This window comes from Aptenodytes forsteri, unplaced genomic scaffold (assembly GCF_000699145.1).
Source record: "Aptenodytes forsteri isolate BGI_AS27 unplaced genomic scaffold, ASM69914v1 Scaffold321, whole genome shotgun sequence".
Taxonomy (NCBI): domain Eukaryota; kingdom Metazoa; phylum Chordata; class Aves; order Sphenisciformes; family Spheniscidae; genus Aptenodytes; species Aptenodytes forsteri.
In genome coordinates this window covers 801,702-812,553 of record NW_008795030.1, presented here as the reverse complement: position 1 = coordinate 812,553, position 10,852 = coordinate 801,702, and the positions used below count along the sequence as shown (strand labels likewise).

The 10,852-nt window shown below is 54.9% G+C and overlaps 1 protein-coding gene across 2 annotated transcripts; it reads left to right on the top strand.

The window, feature by feature from the left end:
• The first annotated feature begins 2,334 nt into the window (after positions 1-2,334).
• Positions 2,335-8,165, top strand: TMEM222 (transmembrane protein 222). Of its 2 annotated transcripts, XR_002086141.1 has the most exons (6): positions 2,335-2,413; positions 3,192-3,223; positions 3,925-4,021; positions 4,188-4,318; positions 5,330-5,669; positions 7,888-8,165. XR_002086141.1 is itself a non-coding variant. In XM_019471245.1 (5 exons), exons 1-5 carry the CDS (start codon positions 2,354-2,356, stop codon positions 5,415-5,417), a joined length of 408 nt encoding a protein of 135 aa, XP_019326790.1. In that variant the 5' UTR covers positions 2,335-2,353; the 3' UTR covers positions 5,418-8,165. The 2 variants fall into 2 exon arrangements, 1 of the variants encoding a protein (XP_019326790.1); XM_019471245.1 differs by having other exon boundaries at positions 5,330-8,165.
• The last annotated feature ends 2,687 nt before the right edge of the window (positions 8,166-10,852 follow it).

Below are 10,852 nucleotides of genomic sequence, written 5' to 3'. Positions count from 1 at the left end.
CGCTTTGGGGCGGGCAAGACCGGGGTAACCGGCTGCCTGGCCTGCTCCGGGACCAGGCGGGGCGCCCGGCCCGCTTTGGGGCGCTCGGCCCGCTTTTGGGGTGCTCGACTGGGTGCCAGGCTGCTTCAGGGCCCGTGTAGCGTTCTGTCTTTGGGGTAGGGCTCTCCTCTCCCCGCAGCGAGGGCGTGTGCGGGGAAAGCTTTGCGGTGAGCGGGCTTGTCTCCGCAGGAGCGGGAGTGGAGGGGATCCGGCGAAACGTGGGAAGTCTTTCATGTTTTCGGAGCAAAGGTTCGGCTACGGGGATCTCGGACCACCTTATGCCTTGAGGAGAGCCTCCGCGCCTCGCTTTTAATGAGTTAGAAGTCGATTTGCCTTCCCAGCCTTGTCAGCCAAGCGTAAGCAGGCTCCAAGGAGAACTTCGGAGTTTTTCTCTGGTCGTGGGAAAATGAAAAGCTGTAAAACGTGGCTTTGGGGGGTAGTCTGGGAACACAAAGGCTTATTTTTATGCCTTCCTCTTCCCCTCCGGTTCAAATCAGGTGATAATGTTTACTGAGCCAGAGCTGAAAGTCAGGTAGAAGACGTGGTGTGGTCCGTGCCGGGATTGGGAACGGCACCGTAACTCTCCTCGGCGAGGAGAAGCTGCAACTTTCCTGTTGCTGTCTCGCATACAGCTGCAAACCAGCTTTGGTTTTTACCTCGTTTCTTTTTTGATTGCTTAAAATTTCCACCTTAGTCTTTTCCTGGAGGATTTTCCGAAGCTTTTAACCTTCTTATCTCCCGCTGGGACTGATGAAGAGAGCTGTCCTGCTGCCAAAGCCACTGGGCATCCGTATTTGTTTGTGGGTTCATTCCCTGATGAACAGTGACATCTTCCTGTTGATTTTGTTCCGCAGCAGAAATTTCGGTGGTGTTACTTGCCAAAAATCTCTCGTTAGATTGCATAATAGCTCCATTTTCTCCCTCTGCCGTTTCCTGTCATCCTTGGATTTGGAGGCTTGAAAGCTAGTCGGTGCCGAGAGGAGAATTAAAAAAAGGAAGAAGCGTCTAGACCTTCGCAGGTGGCAACGCTGTGACGGCGTTCTATTCAGCCGTGCCTTCTGGCCGGTAAAACATTGCACGGATAGCCGAACTGTCTGGCTGCTTTGCGTCGCGCCAGATAGGAACGTGCAGAGGGCAAGCGATGCAAGCGCGGAACATCAGACTTTGCAGAGTCCTTTCTCTGCGTCGTGGGGTTATGTTATCAACGGGAGCTATGTGGTATCGATAACCTCAGCTGCGCGTATCGGCCCGTATCGCGTGTCTTTCCTCGTAACATCCAACCGCCTCAGTCCCTCTCTTGTTTTGGTAGTTTTAGGATCTCTAATTGGGCTGTGGCTTGTGAGTCGGTTTCTGTTTAGCGCGGCTGTAATCTCTCCTGAAATATTAGTCGCTGCGTGCAGTCTCTCAGGGAGAGAGGAGTGAGAAATCGGAGAGAGGTCAGCAACCCTGAGGGTGCCGGAGGATGCGGGAGAGAGCTGCAACTTGGCCTGAAGTATTTACTTCTCAATGATGATGATGATGGTGATGGGAGGGGGGGTAGAATATAGACCCGCTGCTCCCTGGGGCTGTAAATATCCAGCGGGGAGGAGAAGGTCATAGAATCATATCAGGTCCTTGAAACAATGGGATCGTTTAGGGGAGGGAATGCTCTTCCTGGGGCCCCGTGTTCTGTCTGGGGTGCTTGAGTCTAGTTTGCCCTGAAAAGCTGCGGCGTGGATGGGAAGATGGGCAGCGTGACCTTATTTTCAGTTGTTGAAGTGGAAAGTCTGGTTTTATCTCGAGGCAGTTTCTCCTGGATCTAACCTTTTTACTTGGATACACAAGTGGGTTTGTTCTGGGAGACCGGGGCTCACCCTTCCCTGCCCAGGGCCGTGTGTGGCTGCAGGCCTTCGGGAGTCTTGCGCTCTCCGTAACTGCAGCCACTCACGGTAAAATCCCGGAGCCCGAGTGCCCCACAGACGCGCTGGCTCTAGACCTGCTTGCCAGGAGAGCACAGCTTTGGGTATTCCCTGCCAGTTTTTCTTTTCCTTGTACCTCTTCTGCGTCTTTACCGGTGCAGTGCTGGCTTTGGCTCACCCCCTTTCATCTCTCGGCTGCGGATAACGCGTTACCTGTGCCTGTCTGTCCCACGCTATGCGGTTGGTTGTACGGCCGCTGGGGGCAAATATCTCAGCCTGACGGTTCAATTGTTGCCTCGGTAGATGGCTCTTCCCGATCATCGGCCACATGGGTATCTACGTCGACTGGCACAAATATCTCAGCCTGACGGTTCAATTGTTGCCTCGGTAGATGGCTCTTCCCGATCATCGGCCACATGGGTATCTGCACGTCGACTGGAGTCATTCGGGACTTCGCGGGGCCGTACTTTGTCTCAGTAAGTAGACGATGGATCGGGGTGCTTAAGCAGAATCTGTGCTTGGTCCGCTTCTCGCCTTCGCTGGTGACTTTTGAGCCATCCCCTCTCTCTTGCGGTTCAGAGTTTTGCAAAGTAATGGCTGAGATGTTTCTGAAGATCGTGGATCTTTGCCGTTACTCTGTGGGCTGCTGTCCGGTGGAGTTCGTCTTGGGGGGATACGATAGGTAGCGGCTAGTTTGGTTTGGTGAGCAGAAGGGAAAAAAAATCTTGTCGTCCAGGCTCTTAATTGGGAATTTTGGACCTAAATCCTCTTAATTCTGAGTAACAGCAGCTGCCTTCCAGCTTCCTCAGTATGCCTGTTACTGTCACGCAGCTTAGCATCAGGTACGTGCCAGTCTTCTAAACTGCTTCGCAGTCTGGTGGATATTGAAAGCGAGGGAGTTTTAAGTTGGGATAATTAATACTCTTAAGAGATTGGAACACTTACAACTTTGAGTTAACAAGATATTAACAGTTAAAAAAAAAGGAGGGGGGGGGGAGAACAAGGTTCGTGTGCCATATAGCTAGATGACGTCACCGCGTATAGAGTATAAATATACTCATGCCCAGAACAGGAGTAGGAAAACAACTGAAATCTAAATCCAGACACACAGATGTGATTGGTGTCTTCAGACTGCTGAGGCAGCGTGACAGTTTTATCGCTAAGCGATCGCGGGCTGTGAGGCCTTCCAGCAAGAGGCACGTCATGAATATTGCGCGGGGTTATCCTCTTGAGACGTTTTTCCTTTTCTTGTAGGAAGACAACATGGCATTTGGGAAGCCAGTGAAGTAAGTGCTCTTGTTAGTTTTTATTAAACTAACCAACTGACCTGCAGATGTCCTTTAATTCATGGAGACAGACGTGCTATGATATTGCTTTTCTTGTTGTTCAGATGCCCTAATTCAAGTGGATGGCTACTGTGGCTCTGCTTTTCAAGAAACCACGTTAAATTAAATCTTTTTAGAAGCGTGACAGCAATGTGATGGTATTAATAGTGAAAGCTGTATGGAGCCTTTATTAAAAAAAAAAAAGGAAAAAAAAAAAAAAAGGTAAAAAAGTTTTAAGATAATGTTAACAACAAGTGCCCCAAGTAAATACTGCCTGGGCTGTCCTAATGAACTGTCGTCACTCACCTCCTGTTAATGACTTTCTGGGGGGAGGAGGAGAGGTGCCTTGGTTTTGTGTATCCGTCGGATCGGGTTTACATTTTGAATGGCCCCGAAGGTTTCACTTCACGGGACGTGAAAGCAGTTCGGAGTTTTGTCTGTGCCCCTGAGGTCTGTAGTTTCTCTCTCTGGGGTGCTGGCGGGCTGAGGGTGCTGAGCATTAGTTTCTGCTGCCGTCTGCAGCATACGCTGGAAGAGCTCGGCTCCGTGGACTCCAGAGGTAGTGGATTTCTCGAAGTCCTTTAAGCATCTTCCTGCTGGGAAGACGAAGGAGTTGTAAAGGTGCGGCAGTGATGTGAAGGGATCTGTTCTCGTCCTTCTAGGTACTGGAAACTGGATCCCAGCAAAGTATACTCCACCAGTCCCAACGCGTGGGACACGGCCGTACACGATGCCTCGGAGGAGTACAAGCACCGCATGGTACGGCTCCGACGCTGATGTCCTGTCTGCGTGTGGAGGAATATCTCCCCGGTGTTTGGGTGCTTGCTGCAGGAGTGGGACCTGTGGGTCTGCACCAGCGCAGGGTGCAGAACTGGGGAACCTCAAGGACAGGATTTCTGATCCCGTGCCCCTTTCTCTGTTCCAGCACAACCTTTGCTGTGATAACTGCCATTCGCACGTGGCTCTGGCCTTAAACTTGATGAGATACGATAACAGCACCTCCTGGAACATGGTGAAACTCTGCTTCTTCTCACTCCTGTATGGGAAGTATGTGAGGTGAGCTGAGAAGTCTAGGTTCAGCGGGCAAAGGGGCTCTGTTTCTTTCGTTCTTCCCAGCCCTCCAAAGCTTCAGACCGTCCCGTGGAGAAGGGAGAAACATCTCTCCCCCACAAGACGTGGGTGTACGTTGCTGGTAGGTGGTACCGTCACTGCCTGCTGCCTCTTCTTAGGAAAAGAACCAAGAGTGCTTGGCTGGGTTGCACTAGCTGCTGCTCCTGAAATACTGTATCTGGCAGCTAATTTAGGGTGCCTGGAATTTGGGAAATGCTAGCTAAAGCAAATCTCACTCTGTGTTGTCTTTTGGCTGGGTTAGGTCAGAACATAAGGTCACCGAATGGCTTGTCTCCGGGGATTACTGGTTTCTCTTCCCTCTTGAATCTTGTTTACATAAAAACTAGTCAGATTTCCAACTGGCGTGGAGCTTCCAACTTGAGCGGAGAGGGAAACCCCGAGCTTTCCTTACTAGAAAGGGCATTTAATCTCCATTTCAGCACCTTGTGCCTGAAGAGGAGATTCTGCGAGGACTGCCCTGCATAAAGCTTTTGAGTTGCTCCACTTCTGTTGAGTCTTCCCTGTTCTGGAAAAGCCTTTCTACCAGCTTTTAGGCAAGTGTAGTCCCTGCTGTCGTGGTTAAATACACCAGCAGTCTGAATAACGAGGCCTGCGGTAATGGGGTTTCATTTTTTGTGGTCTCCTGTCACCGCTCCTGTCTGTGCAGATATGAAACGTGCTAGTCTTCGACCTGAATTGAAGCTGGAAGGAGAGTCCAGCCCTATTGTTCATGATACAGTTATTTGTGGACCTGATTTAGTCTCAATTTTTAACACAGCCTGAATCTCCAGGGCGTGTTGTATGGCAGTGCCACCATAAGATAAGATAGGATAAGAAGGTCGGAAGGGCACCTGTCTCACTCTGATTTCTCCAGTTATTCTCACATCCTTCTCTCCCTCTTGTCTTTCTCTGCTGATTTCTTACGTTTAAACCCTCCCCCTTTTTTCCATCTTGCAGCATAGGGGGATTTGTGAAGACCTGGCTGCCCTTTGTCCTCTTCTTGGGGGTGATCGTGACCGTTGTTCTGACGCTTCATTTGCGGTGATGGCAGCTGTGAACTCCCCATTCCATGAGCACACAAAGGAAGAAACTGTGACTGATCCAGCGAGACGGAGGCATGGGACTCTGGGAGGCGTTTTCTGGGGAAGGCGGCAACTCCACTCCATTGTAACAGCTCATCTTTGTTTCCTGGAACTGGCTTCTTTTCCTGTTTTTGTTCTGTCGATGGTGTCTCCCGATGTCAGGGGTCCTGAAGCCTCCTGCTCTCTCCCTGAATACGCTCCCTTTCTGCAATTTGGTAGGTAGAAACGCAATCAGGAAAGGAGAGGCGCGGGCACCTTTTGCTTTCAGTGCCAAGTAAAAAGCCGCAAGGCAAACCCTGCCTCCTGGTTCGGGAGCAGAAGCAGATGCACCTTGTAAGGTTCTCTCTGATCACCTGGTTTCTTCCTCTTGGCAGACTTCATCAGATGCTGCCTCAGATTTCCTGAGTCTCCAAGAAGTTGTTGTTGTTGTTGTTGTTTCCCTGTTGCACGACTCTCCTGTAGCACATGTTTCAAAGCGGAGGTGTGGGGTTCCTCCCGGGGATGTAGAGTGCCACAGCACTCGCTGACGGTCTCCCCGGTAGCGACAGAAAGGTGTTGAGGCTGGGACGCTCCTCTGAGGAGACGCGCAGGGGAACGCTCTGTGGCAGGGCGAATACATCTGGTCCTGCTGGTGAGCCCAGAAAGGCAGGAAAGTCGATCGACTGGCTTGGGTATGGCTCACGGCAGTCTGCACACTCTCAATAGCCTGCTGCAGAGTTGGGAGTCTACTGCTGAGTCCCTTTTAGCTTGTGCCGGAGAAAATACAGCTTCCCTGCTTCTCCTCGTGCTCTGAATGTCTAAAATTGTCGTTACACTCCTCACGAGCCGCTTACTTTCCTTTGATCCCTAGTACTTCGTGTGTCACAGCATACCTGAGCCTGCAGAGGTGGCGTCGGCAGCAGGTACATGTTTCTGGGACAGAAGGCTTAGCGTAGGGTTTTGAAGGCATCCGTGAGAGCAGCGCCTGAGACCTGGGCTTAGTGGGGCCGTCAGAGAGTAAAAGAAAAGGTGAAAGGACTGGAAAGCATCCGTGTTCTGGTCGGGCTTTGCAGCAGCAAACTGGTTTCTTGCGGCTGGTTCCAGGCTGGTGAACAAGAAGGCCTGTTGACTTCCTTGGCGTGCTTTGAAGAGCACACCTGGAGTAAAAAGCAGCACCGACTTCGATGTGAGAAACGCTGGTCTGGCAGGTTTGGGGGCTGATGGCCCTTTTGAGCCCTGGGTGGGGCAGGATGGGTAGCAGGGGGGTAGGTGTTGTTCTTGAGTGCTGGGCAGCAAGTAAATTTGGACGCGGCCAAGAGCCTCTTCCAGGGTGAGGGGTCCGGGTCTGCGTTTGCTGAGGCTCTGGCCTGCAGATGCTGCTTTCTGTGGGGCTCTGAGCCAAGTGGCTTTTTAAAAAAAAAAAGTGGCTGAAGGGTTATGTGCGGTTGAGCGGATCCCCTTGATGCAGAGGAAGGAGAATAGCTTTTCCACTCATGCCTTGAAAGGCCAGCTCTTTACTCCACTACCTGATGGATTGCAACCCCGAGGAGTGCTCGTGGCCAGCAAGAAGGCTCTTCTCCACTGCCTGCTGTCCCTGTGGCTTCCTCTGACTGGGAAGCCCATTCGCCGTCACCCTGCTGGCTCTCAGACCTGTCCCCCTGCGCCTTTCCATCCGCTTCCATCTCCCCGACTCCTCTAGCCGCACGGGAGGGCTGGGGGCTCCTCCTGGGCTTCTCGATTTCTGCGTTTCCTCCTTTTCCTCAGTCACTTTGAAATAGCCCCTTAAACCTCTCCCTTCTCCCTAGCATGCAGTTGTCTCTCTGTCGTCTGGTGCTGGCTTTTCTGGGGTGGGTGGAGGAGGTGTGCAGTCCTCGGCGCCCTTCCCCGTCTACCTGGAACTGAAGTAGTCGTCGGTGTCCGCTCTGTACGGTCATTTCAAGCCTGTGTGGAGAACGGGCTGGAGGGTGCTGGGCCCGGGGCTGATTAGGATGCCAAGGTCTTGATCAAAGAGAACCTTACAATGAAAGGATGGTGTCTTACCGGGCTACCCTGTGCCGCTGCGGTCTCCACCCAGCGAGCCTGCTGGCTAACGTGCCCTAGGACAAGCCAGTTGAACAGGAGAGATGAGTCCTTTGCCTCTGTTTTTAACTGAAGTATGATTTCTCGGAGTGACCTGCCAAGGATGCGCTCGGAGTCCCTGGCCCCAGGGCTGAAGCCAACCTGTCTTACGCAGCAGCAATAACCTAGAGACTCTTAGGCCTGTCTCACACGTTGATTCAGTGTTTTATCGATAAGCTATACAAGCGTTGCCAAAGCTGAGACTTCGAGTTGTCGGGGGAGGCCAGGAGTGGGCCTGCTGGCCACAGTCCCCGCTCCTGGGACTTCTGAAAACATGTTGAGTGCCATTCCCCACCGTGAAAATCCTTGTCCTTTGCTCCTAACGCTTTTTACCAGATCTGGGTTTTGAATGGAGACTTCTCGAGTGAGCCTCGTAGTTGGTTGGAGTGCTGGCTGCTGGGGAAGGAAAGCGGCGCTTCGCCCAAGTCCTGGCTGAACGGCCGACCCGCTTCCACCAACAGAGACGGAGGATGGCTCCGGCCGTCTGAAGGAAACAGCTAACGGGAGAGCAAGGCCCAAAGCTGAGGTACCGCCGAGCCAGCCCGCACGTCCGTGCTGGGCCTGCCAAGCTGTCTGTACTCGCGCAACGAAGGATGGTGCCCGCGGAGGTCGGATGCTGGCGGTAGGCGGTAGTGTCAGCCCGGCGCTGTGGGGGGGCAGAGAAAAGGGCGCGGGGAGCGGGCTGCTTCCTCTTGGCGTGGGAGGTGGCAGAAGCGGGGGCAGGTGGGGAAGGAATGTCCTACTTGCAGCGCTGCTTCCTCTTGGCGTGGGAGGTGGCAGAAGCGGGGGCGGGTGGGTAAGGAATGTCCTCTACTTGCAGCTTACTTCATCTCGCTGCCGGCTTCTTCGCAGTGCCCCTTTTGACTAGCCACGTTAAGGGTTCACCCTGTCCTTCACCTTCCAGATGCCAGTTTTACGCTCCTCTCCGTTCCCCTTTGCACGTGCTTGTGCTGCAGAGCTCCGTGGCGTTGCCGTTGCTCTTCGGCGAGGGCGAGCCCTCCGTACCCTCATCCTTTGTTCTCTTCATCTCCGTGGGGCACTGCATTACTTTGTAAATATTTAAACTCTGCTTCTGTGGTTTCATGATCCTGACGGTAGGGGAAATAAACTTATTTCTGTGGATGTCTCCAAGTGCCGCATCTCTTACTGTCGGGACTCTTTCCTCCTTCCAGCCATCAGCCGGGAGCGGGGTTGGTATTCCCTCCGGCCCCTCTCCTGCCCCGAGGCAGCGTGTCCGGCTGCACGCGGGAGCCGGACCCCCGAAGCTCCCACGCCTTTCACTTTATGAACTTGCCCTTTGCTCCGCTCCAGGGCAAAACTGGCAGCCCTGGTTTCAGACCTGCTGTTGGGAAGGGGAGGGGTTTTGGGGACAGGGGGACCCAATTGCCGCAGCGCGGGAAGCGTTTGCAGGCTTTAATGCCGGGTCGCGAAGCTGGGGACCTGCCAAGGGTCTTTGTCGTGTTTTGGGAGGAGAAGGGGCTCTGCCTGCTCCTGCCCTTTGCTGATCCCTGAGCCTCTGCCCGGTGGGCAGAGCCCTGCGTGGCCCTGGGCAGGGGGGGAGCCGAGCGCTCTGGGGAGGAGGATGCTTTTTTAGAAGATAAGCCCCCTCTTGCAGGTTGATCCCATTGAGCTGTTCCCTTTCCATAGTCCTAAGTCTCTGGCAGCTCTATTTTCTTGGAGGCTGGGGTCCTTTCCCCTGCCAGGGCGGAGCCCCCCGTCTTCCATTTCAAGCTGATGGGGAGGAGACGCGTGTGCGGGGGCCGGGGCTGCCGGGAGCTACGGAGGAGCAGAGTGGGATGCGAAGAGCTGGCCTCGTTTTCCCCTCTCCCAGCAGGATACCGCCGCCTGAACTGGGAGCGAGGGAAGCTGGGCCTCCGAGTGCTGTAACGATTGCTAATGCAGCAGCCGATTTTCTGTAACATCTGATATCCAGAGGCCAAAGCTGCGCGGTGGGGGAAGTAGATCAGCCTTAAAATTAGGTTGTGTACAAGGCTCGGGGATTTAATGGCGCAGCCATCTTACAAAACACCACCTGGATCCTCTCCTGCTCAGCCCCTCGATCCAAACCACGCTGCTCCTGCGGCTGCGTTAACTCCAGCCCCTGCTTTGGCTCCGGGGCTGCGAAACGGGGGCGTGGGGGATGGCAGGCAGCCTCCCAGGGGTTTATCCTGCACATGTCCGTTACTGGAGCACGAGGTGAGGATGCAAAACCCCCCAGGAACGTGCCCTGCGCAGCGTGCACGGCTCGGTGCTGCTGTAACCATCCTGCTGGGTCCCTGCTCGCCTCCCAAGCGTGGCAGGATTTTTCTAACCTGCTTCTGCTGCCCCGGGGAGCTGCAAGGAATCTGGCTGGAGGCGCGTGGGAGCTGAGCCGCACGGTTCGGGTCATGGTATTTGGGGATTATACGGAAGCAGCCAGTCTGAATGTGCCAAGATAGTCACACTCGGGCGCCCGGGGTGCTCGCAGCTCTCCGGCCGCGGCAGGAGGCCGGGCTGTGCAAGCCCTGCGCTTCTCATTTTTCTCTCCTGCCTCTCAGCGTGGCCAGCTCAGCCCCGGGAGGGACGGAGGCTGCTGGAAGCCAGGGAGGCTGCAAAGCCGAGCGGGCAGGATCCGTCCCAACCTGCCAAATGGCCTGAACCGAATCATCAGAGCGACCTCGCTGCCTCCCGCCCCTCTGCCCTCCGCCCGGGATGGCCGAACGTGACCGATCCACCCCGGCAGCCCCGGTGCAGGGGGCTTCTTCAGCGCGGGGAGCAGGGCTGGGGGTCCTTGACCTCCCCGTGGGGACGGGGGAGCGGATGCCCCACCGCCGGCCGTGCCGCCGGCGCGGGCTGGGCTGCCCCATCGCCGGCCGTGCCGCCGCCGCGGGGCTGGCATGGAGCTGCCTTCGAAGCGGGGTCACTTTGCCGCAGCTGGCCGGAGGGGAGGGGACCCCCGTTTCTTATCCCCTTAGAGGGGGCACATCAAAGGGCTCCCTGGGGAGCAATATCAAATTGCACTTAAGCATTTGCACGGTGGAAGCTTTTGAAAACGCCAGCGGCGGTGGCTGGGCTGCCTGCGGCCGTGGTGCCTCCGGGCAGTGGTTCCTCCGAGGCTGCAGCTCCCTCCTCATCCTCGGCCACCCCATCATCCACGTCGTTTCCCAGGCAGGGGAGGGGAAGGGGGGTGCAAGACCCAACGCTGGAGCTCTTGATGCCCGCGTCTTCCCGGGCAGGCCTTGCACATCAATCCCCAGCCAGAGCCAAAGGTGGAAACGCTGCGAGGTCCCTGCTCTGTTGCGGGGATGAAAAATTAGAAATG

Excerpts from the sequence above, each read along its gene's own strand:
- TMEM222 (XM_019471245.1), top strand. The coding sequence starts at position 2,354 with ATGGGTATCTGCACGTCGACTGGAGTCATTCGGGACTTCGCGGGGCCG. Across the intron at positions 4,022-4,187 it reads AGGAGTACAAGCACCGCATG|CACAACCTTTGCTGTGATAA; the intron begins GTACGGCTCCGA and ends TCTCTGTTCCAG. Across the intron at positions 4,319-5,329 it reads CTGTATGGGAAGTATGTGAG|CATAGGGGGATTTGTGAAGA; the intron begins GTGAGCTGAGAA and ends TCCATCTTGCAG.